Source organism: Talaromyces marneffei, chromosome 1 (genome assembly GCF_009556855.1).
Source record: "Talaromyces marneffei chromosome 1, complete sequence".
Lineage (NCBI taxonomy): Eukaryota > Fungi > Ascomycota > Eurotiomycetes > Eurotiales > Trichocomaceae > Talaromyces > Talaromyces marneffei.
In genome coordinates this window covers 2,117,085-2,133,746 of record NC_072348.1, presented here as the reverse complement: position 1 = coordinate 2,133,746, position 16,662 = coordinate 2,117,085, and the positions used below count along the sequence as shown (strand labels likewise).

The following is a 16,662-nucleotide window of genomic DNA, read 5'->3' as shown; positions in this document are numbered from 1 at the left end:
GGTGAACAAAGATGAGAAAGCTCTTCGAAAGCTATGTGTCAATTATTTTAGGTATCTAGGTGACCGTGGTCTCTTATAGGTACCTACGTGATTCAAGAATTTATAAGTAGATTTATATCTACAAGGTCAATGCTAGGTATGTACATCAAAGCGTCGCAGAGAAGAATAATGATCACCGTGAGAGAAAGCTCCAATCACTACCCTGTTAAGAATGCATTCCAAGCTTCTGACAGTCGAGTGAGCGGGATCGAAAGAGAGAGGCTGAAGATCGTTTGACGCCGTTCTGTCCGCGGACTTGGCCCAGAAACGACTTCAACCCTAGACTTGACTGACTCCGGGTTTGTAGCTCCATATACCTTAGCATTGATCTCCTTAGCAGCGAAATTGAAAACAGGCCATGGAGCACGTCCATTGGCGAAATTTATGAGATCTATCCCGAAGGCTGCGGCTGTCTCTTGTTGGGCGGGGCTAAGATGTTCCTTATAGTTCTGGAATAGGTATGCGACATCAAGAATATGGTTCGCCCGGTTTTTCCAGGGGCCCTCCCAGGTATTCGGCTCGGTGAAGAAGTAGACAAATGCATTGGCATCCCATCCATGGGCGTAACACAGAACGGGGGCAAGGAATCCGATATCATTGCAGAAGTTCAGGATGTTTTGGTAATTGTCATTAAAAGACGCCGTGTCGGTGATGTTATAGGCATCAAAAACCAGAGTAGCTTTTTCGATACCTAGATTATTCTCGATGGTTCTCTTGAAGCGCTGTACAACTTCGGCACTCGGAGGACCTATCATTAAGGACATGATGCTTCCCTGCCGTATGTTAGAGGAAATAACATATTTTTATAGGCTATTTCTGGGAATCGACTTACATCCATCTGGCAGTCACCAATCATTATCTGCTCACACCAGGACTTGGCCGGATGGACACCATTTCTAGACTCCCCTTTATATATTGATTCATAATCATCAACAGGTAGATCCAAGTCCCCTCCCATACTTGGTAGAAAGGGCAGATTTGGGGGTAATGCCTTCAAGGTCTTTTCAGCTGGTAAGTTTTTCAAAGCGTCAATACGCTTTGCAGGGGTGAGGCCTTCTAAGCCCAGTGCCTCACACACACGCTTGTAGGTGATCTCATTTACAAGCGAAGGTAGTGGCTTTAGAAGGAGGTTTGTACCAGACATGCTAACCAGACGCTTGAATAGCGGGATTTTGGAATGCAAATGGAGAGTTCCGGAGGCTGTTGGGATAGTAAGCAATACGATCAAAGAACGAAACACTGATAATTTCCAAAACATTACCTCCACCCGCGCTTATGCCAACCACCGTAACGTTCAATGGGTCGCCCCCAAATCCGTCGATATATTTTTTGATCCATAGTAGGGCTGTTCTTTGGTCATGCAAAGCGTTGTTTTGCACATACCCCTGAGAAGACAGCTCTTCTGAGTGGAGAAATCCATACAAACCAAGCCGGTAACTGTAGGAATTAACCCCTGCTCATAGATCACGGACTTGTTTTATAAAGACTTACTTGATGTTAATTCCCACAATAGGACTGGAATTCTGGACCGACAGGTCGACGAGACGCCGGAAATCGTATTGTGGCCAGCTGTTGGAGCCTATTGAGTAGCCGCCGCCATGAATGAAGACGACGACCGGTAATTTACCCGAGGAAGAGAAATGTTTCGGCACAGTGATATTGAGATTCAAGCATTCTGTTGCCGACTGTTTATTTGGACTATATGGTAGAGGGTGTTGAATGTGTGAGAACTCGTTCTCTATTCCGTTCTGGGGAGACGGTGCAGAGGGCCTAGATGACGATCACAGTACTTATATTAGCATTATTGGGTCTTGATACCTAACGGTCCATAGATTTTACCCAAATTGTGTAGCGTCTAAGATGTCGCTGTTGTTCCCATCACGTATTGTTGGAGGGGAGAGCGAACTCGCTATATTCCCGTACTTGAGCCCTAAAAACTGTACAGTTGATCCATGGTCGTTTCCCTGCACCTGTCCTAACTGAAGATGAGAAAGAATGTGAGTAACTGTCATTTTGCATTATACTTTGCAAACCTGTCACCAGCCTGACTGGTCGGTTCCAGACCGCTCATAAAGCATTGCTCAGACCATGTTCCCCCATTAGATTGTTGGTTGAAACCCTTGAAGCATCAACATTCCAGATGTCAAGTGGGTTATCCCACATGAACAACAAATATGCAGACTCTCTCCACATGAGTATTCCCCAAACCTTACTCCACATCATTATCCTAATATATAATGCTACAAGGCTCAAAAATCTCCAATCACAACGTGATCGCTAGTCAACTTCTCCACCAGTTGGAGTTCTGCGAAAGCGTATTTTTCGCATGAAATCCTGGTCCATGCTTTGTCAGTCATATCAAAGAAAAACGTGCAATATACAGACTAAAGTATGTGATGTGGATCCTGTCAACCCCAAATTTATGGGGGAAATCTGGGGAAGGATCAGTAGCGTTCGCCGCTAGACATGCAAAGGGTCTTTTGCAGTTGAGGTATATTAATGCTCTTAGTATCCATAACCCTTGCAAATCTTGAAGAGATAAGACCCTCTCTGATTATTCAGAGCCTGTTTAAGCTGCTGAATCGAATTCAATTTCCTACCGTTTATTCTCTCTGTGCAAGAAGGATCCCAAATTTCCGCCGCAACAATGGGATATCTAGGTATCCTCGAACCGAAAGATAAGACCTATGTCCCCGGTACAGTACTCCTCGACGATACAGATGTCGGGTCCATCGACGACTTACGTGGACTGAAGCACGTCAAAGGCAAAAATGGGCACATCATCTTGAACCCTCAACCAAACGATGATCCAAATAATCCGCTCAACTTCCCTCAGTCCCAAAAGCTTGTTATGATTAGTATCACCTCCTTCGGTGTTATTCTCCTTGGTGCCACCGTCGGCCCTTTGCTCAACGCCGGCTTAGTAGAAATTGCCACGAAGTTGGACACATCTGTGCCAAAGGTTGTTCAAGCGAGCGGTTATCAGGTGCTGGTGGTTTCTGGAATGGTCCTACTTGTGAATGCGTTTGCACGAAAATGGGGTAAACGCCCTATGTTCCTGTTTTCGTCATTGTTTGGGGTTATAGGCAGCATCATCGGGTCAACAGCCGATAACTATGAGGGACTTTTAGCCGCTCGAATCATTCAGGGTCTATCAGTAACCGCATACGAGTCTCTTGCCCTGGCGATGATCGGGGACCTGTTCTTTGTTCACGAGCGTGGCTTGTATACAGCACTGATAAGTTTCTTCCTCGGAGCCATTTCCAACTTCAGTTCCGTCATCTGTGGCCCAATCGCAGCCAACCTGGGCTGGAAGTATTTATTTCACCTGTTGATTGTCTTTGGAGGACTGCAACTCGTCCTGCAGTTCCTTTTCGTACCCGAGACTCAATACAAAAGCCCGCCTGAAAGCCAACTCAGCCAGGCTGACCCTCTTCAACAGAAGTCTTCACAATCCCCCAGCGAGACGGCTATCGAGGATATTAGAACGAATGAACAACTCAACATACCCAAGCAGTCTTATATCAGTTCTTTGAGGATTTACACCGGGTCATACTCAGACGAAAATTTCTTTGTTCTCGCCTTAACACCATTGCTAGCCTGCACAAACCTCGCGGTTCTGTGGTTTATACTTTCCTCGGGCTACTTTCTCAGCATTTATGTTGCTACAGCATATGTTCTTTCCTCGATCTTTTCGGCACCACCGTACTTACTCACGGCTTCTGGTGTTGGATATCTGTCTCTTGGCCCATTTATTGGTGGGTTACTTTCCTCGATCCTGGTGGGTCTTACAAATGATCCCATCGCTCGACGATGCTCGCGCAAGAACTACGGCTATTTTGAGCCGGAATACAGGCTACTCATCGGATTTGTTTCTATTCTGACAATACCAGGGTTTGTGGGATTCGGATATGCTGCTAGCACCGGCCAGTCGTACTATCTTACCGCATTCCTCCACGGTTTAGGGCTATTTGGAATCATGTTTCAATTAGTTCCAACTGCCAACTATGCTCTAGATGCATTCCGCGAGATGAGCACCGAGATGTTCCTTTGTTCAATGGCAGTCAAAAATCTCATTCTATTTGGGTATTCCTATTTTGTCAACGACTGGGAGGCCCGCGACGGACCCTTGAAGGTCATGTGGGTGTTCTGTGCAGTCGCAGCTGTCCTTTATTTCACTTTTCCTATCATGTTCATATTTGGAAAGAAATATCGCGCCTATTGGGGATCCAGCAAGCTTGGGCAGAAGTTCGTCTCTCGGGGAGAGTGAATGAGCTGAGGTCAAAGAACATCAGATTACATAGGTATGCAGAATTTTGTAGTTATTCACTCTCTATATAAACTTTGGAACCTATCTATATCTTAAATCACGTTCTATGTCCTCTTTTTAAATCATCAACTGCAATCCAATTATCTAGACTTTCAATGCGAATGCTCAACTAAGAGATCCTAACATGGAATATGTTGGCGCAAAAGGTATGGAGGAGAAGAATGGTAAATTTATAGCTGTCCAACCCCTGATCGATGACCAATGCTTATGACAGATGCAACTATGTAGGGGAAAATTGCTCAAACGTGCAACCACCTGCGCTAAAGATTCTCTTTTCGATACACTAGAACATGGAAAACTAATAAAAAAATGCTTTCTAACAAACCCACTCAGTTCCTCTAATTCGATATGAAACGGGGAATACTCAACTTAAAAGTACGAAGTAGTGATTGCATTCCAATGATGGGCTAGTAGGGCTTTATGGCATATATGATACTCTATTTTCCTGCTGGCTATAGGACCGATGTGATTTTGAGGGAGCTGTTACGGTATCGATTGCCCCAAATTCCTTGCTTTCCAGGAGAGAGAATGCCTTGTGGATCAAGCGTATCCTGGAGGGCATATGTAAGTCATTGTACCATTTACTAAGACAGCGAGAGGGGGAGCGAGTTGATATAAGGAATGTTTACCTTGATCTTCTCTACAAATCGGCTGTAGGCATGGTCATTAAAGTCGTAGAAGTCGGCAATGATATCTAAGATCGGGTTAATTTGAGAGCACATTCATGGTCTTTGTATTGGCTTACCCATGAAATTCACGTGGGTTCTGTACGCACTATAACCACGCGCCTTGCCCTCCTTGAAGAGCCCTTGAAAGATCTTTCGAATTGCGCTGCGGTGCTCAAGGTTCGTCTTGTCAAAGGTGGTGAAGTTGACAAAAATAATATGACGCTCGTGCATAAAGAAATCACAGAACAAGTCAAAGCCATTGTCCTCACAGATCTTTTGTGATATTTTAATCCATTCCAGAACCGCTTTACCCGAGCTTGGTATAATGGGGGAGTAGTCGATATGACCGCCAATTCCACCTCCTCTCAGGGGAAGCCTATACTTGACCATGGGCAGACTCCATAGAGAAGGAATACCAACAAAAAAGCCGCCTTCTTCGGGTGGCACGTCTTCGGCCTTCAGAGGCCGGCCGTGTTCTCCGCTAAAAATACTACTATTGAAACGACCCGTGGGAATTCTCTGCTGTATAAGGCGATGGATTTCATCGCGCTGAGCCTCAACAATCTTTGTTGGCCCATAAAGACCGAATTTAGCGATCCAGTATCCGAGACCCAATTCTTCCTGCAACTCTTTGACTCTCCAGGCAGGAATTGGCCCTGGCTCAGTCCAAAACTCCTCACGCTGCCCTTTCATCGAAAACCATTCCGCAATGCTGGAGACATAAATAGTGTTGGGAATGACACCGCTTTGGCGGAGCTCATGGAACAGATCCACAACCTGCTCGATGTCCTCAATGTTTGGCACATCAAGTGTACAGGAGGCAAATGCTGGAGGCTGTGGAAACAGCCAGATGCCCAACTTTGTGACAATTCCTAGGTTGCTTTGTAAGAAGAGACCTTCAATAGAGGGTCCAAAGGAGAATTTTGATAGGTGTGCGGATTCTGAATTAGATATGCCAAACTGTCCGGTGCGAATAATATCCCCATCGGCGAGGACAACCTCCAAGCCACAGATGTTTTGGTGATGGGTAGCAGTCGGCGTGAAGCCTGTCCCTCTATCTAGAGTCTTGAGGATTACTCCATTAGTTAGTGTTCTAGTCAAAAGACAACGAAATTTTTTGCTTACATTTCCGACCACGCTTCCCCATCCCAATGATGGCACGCTTGGCCAGACCGAGAGTTTGTTCTTGACACAATATTCGTATAAATCCGTGAATGTAACACCTGGCTCGACCACTGCATAAGAGAACTCTTCGTTGACCTCTATGATCTTATTCATACGGTGCAGGTCAAGTGCAATGGATCCCACGACACGAGGCGCTGGCCCTCCATACCTAGTCACAGCACGACTTGTTAGCTGGGAGTGTAATTTAGTGTAATAAAATCGGGCTCACTTACCCAAGATTCTTCCCCCTCGAAAATGTCCACACCGGTATACCGAACTTATTGGCTGTCTTGAGCACTTCCTGGAGCTCATTGACAGATCGAGGCCTTCACCGCACCTGGTCAGTAGAGTCACAACTTTGGAGGCTTCCTTTGAGTCGAGGAGTGATCAGTACTAACAGGACAGCAGCACTCGGAACTTTCCGCTCAGAACTGATATCCTCATAGAGCTCATAAGGATCAATGTAATCCACCAAAGCTTCTCCAATCAGAACTCCTTCGGAACCAAGCGCGGCAACAAATTCTTTGATCGCGGCCTGGAAATCAGCCTCCGTGACACCTGGTGGTAGAGTTCGTTCCAGCGGCCTCGTGGTGGAATTGCTGAAAAGTGCTGTGTGTGTCTTTTGGTATTCTGGGTCCTCATACCGGACAGGTAACTTGGTAGAGGCCATGGTTGACGATCATGGACTATGTGTAGTCCTTGTTTCCGGATATAGTTTTCTTTTCTTATTTTTCAGTCGGTGTCGGACAGAAGAGCTGTTTACTAAATACAGAATATAGACGATCTAGGCTATGGGGTTCCCTCGCGCTTAACCCGTCCAGAACGCGCGACCACGGGCTAGAATTTACGTGTTAAGTAATTCAGGAGTCTATTTTCCTTTAGTATGTGCATGTGGCAGGAGTTTCCACAAGCATCTCCACATTCTGTTGGTTCCCATGTGGGTTTATCAGATCTGGCTAGTTTAGGGTACGCTCTTTACCCCAACTTACTCCATACTGTACCCCAAACCCCATATCCGTGCCCCTCGTACATCGAATCTAGAACACGATTGACTACTAGTGAGATGCATATGGAGCATGTTCCCACCATTGCTTCCTTCTATAGGCTAGAATAAAGACACCAGCCGAGAGCAGGGGGGAAAGGGATGGTAAGCAACAGGGGATTCACTATTTAATTCTTATCGCAAATTGTATCTGCTATCAACTACATCTAGAGTCCAAGAAGGTTCTTCGTTCTAAGGTATACACGACACAAAATACATCATTTTGGAATATTGGAAGAACAGAACCGTACTGTATCACGATAATTGCTCGCTGGCAAGTGATTTACTCCAACGCGGGGTTCAGCGCTGCGTCCTCCATCGTAATCTTGGTTTCGCCATCATACTCCCGGAGTGCCTCCCGAGCTTGTGCAGCTTCGTCAAGAACTAGGCGATGAATACTCTCTGATCGTGGCCTGGAAGAAAATATGTCGGACTTCTTTTCAAGCAGCTCAGAAACGACCCAAGCATCGTTGATGATCATGCGTGGGTCACGGCCTATCCAGAGCGTGAGCATAGGCGAGTTGGAGTACTCTCCCCATTTCTCCTATGTATCCAAGGCCTAACGGAGGGCGTTTGAAAATGATTTCCAACAATGGGCCTCCCCTCAATTTTTCGCAGTTAAGTTAGTCTGATTTCATTGAAACCACTAAAACCAGGCTATCGCCAGCAATCGTATGTAGTACACGACACTAGGGCGTAGCACTAGCCCTAGCCCTACTTCTCCCGAGCGTCATGAACGCCTCAGGCTGCAATTCCTAATATTAGTGGCCAATCCGAATCCGGACTAATCCGTAAAAGGCTAGTACTTAGGACCCCTGACGCCAAGTATCACCACAAGCTACTTGGCGACAAGGCATCAAGCATGCTTGCTCTGTTCTCACTCTGTACAACTGGGCGTCGTCATTTTACGGAGTAGACAATAACTGCACAGGATGATGCTCAGAGCACAGCTTGACGGTTGGTCTGTAGTCTACATGTAGCTATACTCCGTATTCAGAGACAAATCAAAACATCTCTTCTTTTAGCATGGGGCACACGGAGTCACGGACTGTCTTCATCCGGCGATCAGCTCGACTGCAACCACAACACCTGTCCAATTGCGATATGTCACCTAGGCAGCCTTGCCCTGTAGCTTGAGTGAAATGAATCAATAATTTGACATTCCAGACGACGCCGTAGCTGTAAAGACACAGCAATCCGCGCAGCTGTTTCTTGGTGTCTTTGTTTCCTTCCCTTGAGGTGTTTCACCGGTCGGCGCCTGCCTCTTGTTTAAACTTCATGGTTCCAAGGCAGTCGTACCCCCTTCCCGCAAGCGTACGTCACTTCCCTAGGTTCCCCTTCCGCGCCTTCCCCACTTGGCCAGGCCAAAGCTTGGAATGCAAGCCTTCCCGAGATTAAATCGATTAATTCGATTAAACCAACTCGTCAAGCAAAACAAGCCATTAATTAATTTCTGTTCTCTCTGCTCAACACCACCACCAGTTTCTTGGGCAATACCGCCTGTTGGCGGCGCATCTGATTCTTCCTTTGATCCGTCCTCCCGCTTGTGCTTCTAGCCGACCTCAATTGCAAACGAAAAGAAAGAGAAAAGGGAGGAAACAGCTAGCAGGAAAAGGAGATGTCGATATTCAAAGAGCTTCGGCGGCGGTCCAAGGCCAGCTTCCAAACGACCACCACAACCGACTCTCAATCCAACGGCAATGCGCCCAGCGGTCAGTCCTCCTCGACAATAGGAACTATAGACAGTTCGACAACGCCACCCTCTTCGATCAAACCATCTTTGTCCTCTCCTAATCTCAGTACCCTCAACGAGGCAGTAGATGGGTCCGCGGTGCCGCCAGTGCCGTCGCCGCTCCCACAACGTCCCGTACCGATAACCTCCCAATCCAACCGACACAGTTACTATGTATGTGGCCCTGCTTTTTCTATTTCTTGAGACTTGTTGATTCTGAGATACTAAGCTTACCATACAATTGTAGTCGACTAACGGCTCGCCCGCAAATGGCTCTATTCGGACACCCGTTGCATCCTCGCCATATGCCCCACGCATCATTTCCGTGTCGGATAATTCATGGGTATGGATCGGTCCCACGCCTTTCCTGTGTAATTTTACTCATGATCCGGTTGTTTTTCTAGGTACATCAGAAGGTATTGTTAGTATCCGGCTACATAGGCGACCCACGGCAGCGTCCAATAGACGGAACCGTCACTCTACATCACAACCATGATGGCTTCCCGGCGACGACTTGGCCCGTTTCCGATTCACATTTCAAGGCCCTTGTTCATTTGGTGCCGGGACCAAATCGACTTCGATTCGATTTTAGTTCCCCAAAACTATCCTCCAGCTCAAGCTCCGGCCACTCATCCTGGCATAGCATCAATTACCTTCCTTTGACAAATTCTCCACCTCTCGACTTGGTCATACTCCTTGGAAAGGATTCTCCGGGGACATTTGACTCGACACCTGAACGAATCCAAAGCGAGGGCAATGATCTCGATGTGGCCATTAAGAAATATCGAATGGCTGCGTACTTGTGGCAAGCATATACCGGCGAACAAATGTTTAGGAATAGCTTCGGTAGGAGATGTTTTAGGTTGGAAGAAGAATGGCAAACGGGTACTTTAAGCCAACGGGACACTTCTACGGGGCAGATCAGAAATGAAGCCAAAGTACATATTGTGCGAACCGAAAAGACTGTGGCCGAGTTACGGGACTTGAATATAGCTCAGCAATACAGACCCGCGACGAAGAAAGACGAACTGTTTAACATCGCAAAAGAAGCCGTGACGGCGTACTTTCGGCCACATCCTGAGCAGAATCGTTATGTTTCGGTTTTGCTGCTTGATTCACATTGGGACACCGCATCCCAGGTGATTACCGCACACGCCGCTCTAGGTTCCGATGGTGGTAACATAAAGATGGCAATATTCGGTTCTCACAGCCTTCACAGCTATCCCTCGTGTTTGGAGGAGGTGGCTTCCGTATTCTCTGACTGTACAGAAACGGACACTAAATATGTCGCGAACGATTGTGGAGAAGCGGGGAGTAACTGGGAGGCAGCAAATATTGGCATTGGCGCCCATTTGCATGAAGTCGGTCACCTGTTTGGTAATCCACACCGAGAGTCTGGTATCATGCTACGCGATTATACCCGTTTGAATCGAACCTTCGTCACTCGCGAGCCATATTCGACTCGAACTAAATCCCACGGCCTCAAATTATGCTTGCCAGCCGATGAATGCTCATGGCATCGCCTCGATGCGCTTAGATTTAGATTTCATCCTTGCTTCCGTCTACCAAGCGACCCTCCCAGTCATCTGGATGACAGTATTCAGGCTTGGCCAGTGGAAAATGGGAAAATATTGCTCACGGCGGCATCGGGTGTGGCTTACTTGGAGCTTTATACGGAAGGCGATGATCTCTGTCGCCATCATCTCGAGTTCATCAACAACGAATCTCCGAACAGCGGCATACCGAAACAAGTGGCTATCACCGAAACTGAATTGCGAAATCTCCTTCCGCCTGACCAGCAAAAGAGAAAAATTCGGGTTGAGATATTTTCAGGCAATCTTGGAACATATACAATAGATGATTTGGGCGTTTTCAAGTCGAAAAAGTCAATCGTCAAGCTTCCTAAGGGTCAAATGGGCTTCCGGAGTAGCAAACTCGGGGCTTCACAATTGGAAGGCAGCGAACCTCAGGAGATTATCCTGGATAGCGTTTTCATTCAGAAGAAGTTGTTGACATCCATCAAGGTATATCACGGCTATGCTCTTGATGGACTTGAATTCTGTTATGAAGATGCAACCAGTCAATTGTTCGGCAAGCGCGGGGGTAAGCCCGGTGGTGATGAATTTGTTTTTGGTCAGTTTCTATTTGGAGGTCTTTGTGACTAGTTTGATCTAACAATTACGCAGACACACGACGAGGAGAGCATTTACTAGGCTTTTATGTCCGAGCTGGTCTTTGGATTGATGGCATTGAAATTATTACGAGTTTTGGAAGAAAATCGGGGGTATACGGGAACGCCACAGGCGGATCTGGGTAAGTGATGGCAGGATATTGAATATGCTGGCAAACGTATACTGATACCGGAATGTAGACATGCTTTGATACCTCCTCGGGGCTATAGCATCGCCGGGGTTTCTGGATCTTGCGGTCCATGGGTTGATGGGTTTTCGTTGGTCATCACACGGTAAACGACTTCTGATACTGATTGTATGCATGTTCGGTTTTATACAAATAGGTAGCTCGTCTACCATTAAGGGCTTAATTCGACATCCCTGTGGCACTTGATGCACACGTGCAAGGTTATGGCAGCGCCCGGGTCTATTCGCGTATAATCGCCCGTCGCGGATTCTTATTGTGATTTTCTTACTTGGCATACTGTGGCCACCTGCAAATATTGTTTATACAGCCAGCACTTTTGATTCGATATTTTCCTGTCAGGCATTTGCTTTATATATTCGGGTGGCTTTCAGGGAACGTCGAGACTAACTACATGGTCATGACACGGGTTTGCATTGTTATGGGATAGTAAAGATAGAGATACCATAAATCAAGCATTGGGATATACACTCTCGGCCTTTTGCAAGTAATTATGAATAGGTAATCTACCTAGCTGTGAACTCTGATATCTTCAATGAAATCATTGGAAACGTAGTCGATCGATCATCTGGCCAAATGTTGCGACCTTGAACGATGTACCTGGAACATGGCTAAGCCGTATTGATCCCCGGAAATGTTTTGAGAGACACGTATCTCCCTATCAAGCACTTCAAGCATTTCAAACACTTCCAAGGTTCAAACTCTGCACGGCAGTTGTTACACAGACTTGACGATCTATTCTTGTTTCAACTTGCAAAAGTGCATTGGTCAACACACAAATTGGGTGAGGTGGTACAAATGTACGACTCGAGAGAAAGCTACAGTCATGACCAATTAGGGGTTTTGTAGTACATAGTTGTACATATTGTCGCTCTTGTTAGTATATCCGCAGTGATATTGAGTATATCCGGTGTCGTTGATATCCACCAGATCAACACGATGCCCGGTCAGTTGATATTGATGTGTTTGAAATCACCGCCGTCATTATGACCCAGCCCATTCCCCTACTATCTAGGTACCAGATCAGATACTCAGGGACGTACGTGTTAAAAAAAAAAAAGAGTATCCAGATATAAAAAAAAAAACTGTGGAAGACTTCTCCGCACTTTCGCCCAGTGGAGCTACGCATTGGCTGGAATTGTGTACCACTGCTCATCCCGTCAGTTACCTGTTTTGGGTATGACTATGGAAACTATTTTTTCAGGGTTTGTGTTTGTGGGGCGTGTTGCATACTCTGTAGTATGATGTTTTGGTAATGTATTGTACTGTATTGCTTGGATGGTTTGGCATGTATCTTTGGCATGTTGATTCTTTGTATGGTAATGATATCTTTGTGTTTGTTGTGTGAAAAGATCATGGTGTACTTTGTATGTGGCTAGGGTAAACTCCTCGGAATTGGCGTGATATTGAGCAAATACGTCGTAGGTATGTATTTTGGTTGGACAATGGGGATTGGACATGGATATTAGACACTAAAACGCTTCTAAGCGCTTACCTACCTAGACAGGAGCTCCGTCATATCTCTCAGATCGACCGTTTTATATTGAATATGTAATCGTGACATGCCGACACTGAGTTCATCCATCATTTTTTGCCGTCGATCGATCAGGGCTGTGACTTCAACGACGATGGGTGTGGCCTTAGAGAACTAGGCAGAAACATTGAATCTTCGACACACCTGGCACCATGCCGTCAATGTCGTGGCTGATAAACCCGTAATCCGGAAATATAGGAGTCGCCATTGGGTGTGTGGCCGTCATAAAAAGCTGATTCGATAGTTATTGACGTTGCACAGCCATCCCATCTACAGTCTAACTCGGCCGTTATACACCATCATAGCCGTGCGGAGAGCCACGGAATTTTATGAAATCTTATGATTAGATTACCTAAGATGATCTTGCAAATTAACTTTGTTGATTAACTCATTCAATCGTATTCGTCGCAACCTTAGGTATCGATTGCAGACGACCTGACATCATCCATCGTGGATGTCTTTCTTAGAGCAACGCGATACAGAGCTCAGAGACTACGGATAGCCTGACCCGAGTGAAATTTGATATGGAAGGTTAACTCAATTTATTCCCGCGATAGACAAAATAGATAAAAGCAACGGCCTGCGAGTTAGTGTTCGATATTAAATCCGTACTCTGGCTGTCCAGCTTAAAAGATCCCTAATCACTAGCCCTAACCTCCCAAATGCCCTTCCGCACTCCGTTACCTCGTAACCATGACAGTCATGAAAGTGATAAACGCAAAAAGAAAAGAAAAAAACAGAAAAATGGATAAATGACGATCGTTGCATCAGTTCGACAACTCAGACCCTCTCCACCCTGGGCCAGACAAGTGGAAGTATACTGGCAGACAGAATAGATTGGTGGACGATGATCCTTACCCAGGTGGACTACTCTGGTAAGAATCTGACTGACTCTAGATCAAAAGTCCAAGGAATCGGATCGGAACGAATACTCCTCGTTGTGTAAGTTGATTTCGACATGTTAATCTAATATCAGTCGATAATACGCCAATTATTGGTGGTAGAATACGCTCATTATTCCATTGTTTTTGGCTAGGACGGCACATTTGATTATTACGTGGCATCGTACGTACGTACCACTTTGTATGAAGCAGTGTGCTCTGTACTACGTATACTCCGTACGGATTTCTAATACGGAGGAAGTTCCTAACAGGTACCTACAGAGGAAGAAGTATTGCGGACATCGCGCCGAGTTGACTGACTCACGCATGCTGCTCTGATTGGGCGCCCCGCATTTATCTGTATCGACATGACAATCCAAGTCCTTCGAGTACGTAGTATAACTACTGATACTACAGACATTGCAACACGATTCAATCAGCTTTTGTATCTTGATACGATTTAACCCCGCTTGTTTGGAAAAGGAAGCCGCTTCCACTACGGATAATATTTGCGAGTAAACTCGTAGAGAATTAGTCGTGGTAATCAATTACAATTGATTCAATACGTGGTTGTGAGTGTTGGATCTCCTGTCTCGATATTCTCGACTCCTCGAGGAGACATACAGAGGAAATTGGCCAATCTTGGTGCATCGGCAAGCCGGTCTGCCGTTTACAACCCGCCCATGTGGGTTACTCTCTCGTCTTATTGACTGCCAGGAGTAATATGCATTCTGCTATGATGTCAACGACATCAACTCGGCAGTTGTGACTGTCCCTCTAGACCTCTGTAGCTGACCCACCTCCTCTTCACTCACCACATACTAAACTTTCCAGCCCAGGAACCCTTCATGATTATTACAGCGCATTGATATCAAAAGACAAGCGGTAGGCTTGCATAACCAAAACAGTGTCCAACAATCAATGGTCAGTGCTGAGGTTCACGGACTCGAGCGGTCCAAAGTTTATTGTATGTATTAATCCGGGGACATCCACAACTCGATATTAAGGGAGTAGCGAACACCGAGCAGAGCCCGCAACATGAAAATCTCTCCGTTTGAAAGCACAAGAAAACGCCAAAAAAAAAGCCATGGCGTTCGTGCCGTACATATTCGATTCGTATCTGGAAGGAGATTGCTATCGTGGTTAATTCTAGACATATACGGCGGATACTCATATGCCAATGTAATCTCCGCGATAGAGCTAACGATTAGTTAGTACGCATTGATTTGTGGTGATGCCAAATTATCAGATCAGACTATGAGATGTCGACTGTATGTTACGTAGTACTACTCCGTAGCCACTTGGGCACAAAGGATAGGGGGAACCGGGACGACTTCTCTCGCAATGGAGCACAGACGCCTAGATCTGTCGATCATCAAGATGCCTCTACGCAACAGCACTGCAATCCAGTCTAGAACTTGGAATAAAATGATCATAGATGAAGCTCATGAAGGATTAGCCGCGTCGAAAAGCCCTGAACCAAGGCCCTGACTCAGATCTGAACGGTAAAGATACGTATCGTAGTCTGTACTAGTTAAGTTAGTTACATAACTTAACTAGTTACGTAATATTTAGTTAACTAACTAGTTAGTAACTAAGTTAACTACGGGAAGTTTTGACCAAGGGCTAAGTTATGCTCCCTTTGGGGGCTTTCCGGCCCCACAATCCTATTACAGTCTAGTTTAGCGTAGAGGGTGTGTACTGTGTAGTGTACATAGTACGGTACTCTCTACGGTAAGCTATCCGCTCCGTACGATACGATGATGTCATCGGCAGATCTGGTATTATGGCGGTAATTGGTGGAATTCTGTTCCGATGGATCGATCCTTCAAACATGCCGACCAATGACCAGCGCATTGGGTCTTGAAAATTTGAGTGATTGTTCTCTCATTTTTTTTTTTTTTGATTTGATATGGACCATAATATTCAGTAGGTAGCATGCTGTTCGACGCTGCAGTCGCACAAAGAACCCCTGGAGATTAATAAACTTCTTCTCCGGTTTTAATGCAGGTAGAGCATCATCCATCCACCTTCATTATTTTACTACACACTGCTACGTATGCAATATGTAGTATGTAGTATGTAGCATGAGTACGTACTGCATACCAAGCGAAGGCTCTGTGGAGAACTCTGCAGTTTTCTATATTTAAAACGTCCTTGACGTATGCTTATGACATCATATGCAACTGCCGATGTGCCTATCAGAACCTATGAAACATAAGCATCGCACAACAAAGGGTTTAAACTTTCTTAGAGACGAGCCGTTTCCACGGATTAAGTATCCGGCAGACGCTACAACAACCCTACCTTAGAGCGACCGATCTACAAACAATTCAACAAACAGAAAACCTAAACTGGTCGGCTACAACCTACTTCGCTCGAGTTCCATACTTGATGAGCAGAGAATGTCTCAACAGACTCCTCATATCATACCATATCAATGTGACCGCCATATGTCAATTTCTACCTACATAGTATGATGCAAGCCTCGCGACCTACATGCGGTATGGATATACGCGCCATGACAAGCCATTTCATGGATGAGGGGATATGAGGCGCACATATGCATCAAGGACCCGTGATGAAGGCGTGGCAAATACGCATTGGTATTGGATGGCTGAGCTCAGGCGCACGTGTGGCGTAACGGGCCCGTCAAAATGCCAGATGGAACTGCTAACTCCGTGTTGCTCGGAATCATTTTTCGGAAAGATTATTGGTTCATTCAACTGTACCGTAACCATTCTTCATTCAATTTCATTGTTTATGGATGATTCAACGTGTAATTCATGCATTTTAAGAAGTGTCCAATAGAGATTCACGGTGGCTATACTATGTAGGCTTGACTTTTCTCATCTCTGGAACATTCATTCTGTTTGACATGTTTTATTCGAATCGC

At 45.7% G+C, this 16,662-nt stretch overlaps 4 protein-coding genes across 4 annotated transcripts; 2 read left to right on the top strand and 2 right to left on the bottom strand.

Moving 5' to 3' along the window:
• Positions 1-197: 197 nt before the first annotated feature.
• On the bottom strand, positions 198-2,051 carry EYB26_000790 (uncharacterized protein; the record flags this gene model as incomplete). Its single annotated transcript, XM_054260104.1, has 5 exons — positions 198-812; positions 872-1,239; positions 1,301-1,476; positions 1,531-1,809; positions 1,879-2,051. 5 exons carry the CDS (start codon positions 2,049-2,051, stop codon positions 198-200), a joined length of 1,611 nt encoding a protein of 536 aa, XP_054116079.1.
• Positions 2,052-2,686: 635 nt separating this feature from the next.
• EYB26_000789 (uncharacterized protein) lies at positions 2,687-4,309 on the top strand (the record flags this gene model as incomplete). The annotated part of the gene is made up of 1 exon (XM_054260103.1): positions 2,687-4,309. One exon carries the CDS (start codon positions 2,687-2,689, stop codon positions 4,307-4,309), a length of 1,623 nt encoding a protein of 540 aa, XP_054116078.1.
• A 512-nt stretch (positions 4,310-4,821) lies between these two features.
• Positions 4,822-6,871, bottom strand: EYB26_000788 (uncharacterized protein; the record flags this gene model as incomplete). Its single annotated transcript, XM_054260102.1, has 6 exons — positions 4,822-4,920; positions 4,999-5,063; positions 5,115-6,102; positions 6,163-6,370; positions 6,435-6,527; positions 6,600-6,871. The coding sequence occupies 6 exons, from the start codon at positions 6,869-6,871 to the stop codon at positions 4,822-4,824; spliced, it is 1,725 nt and encodes a 574-aa protein (XP_054116077.1).
• Positions 6,872-8,861: 1,990 nt separating this feature from the next.
• On the top strand, positions 8,862-11,443 carry EYB26_000787 (uncharacterized protein; the record flags this gene model as incomplete). The annotated part of the gene is made up of 5 exons (XM_054260101.1): positions 8,862-9,149; positions 9,223-9,318; positions 9,380-11,108; positions 11,162-11,288; positions 11,347-11,443. 5 exons carry the CDS (start codon positions 8,862-8,864, stop codon positions 11,441-11,443), a joined length of 2,337 nt encoding a protein of 778 aa, XP_054116076.1.
• Positions 11,444-16,662: the final 5,219 nt, after the last annotated feature.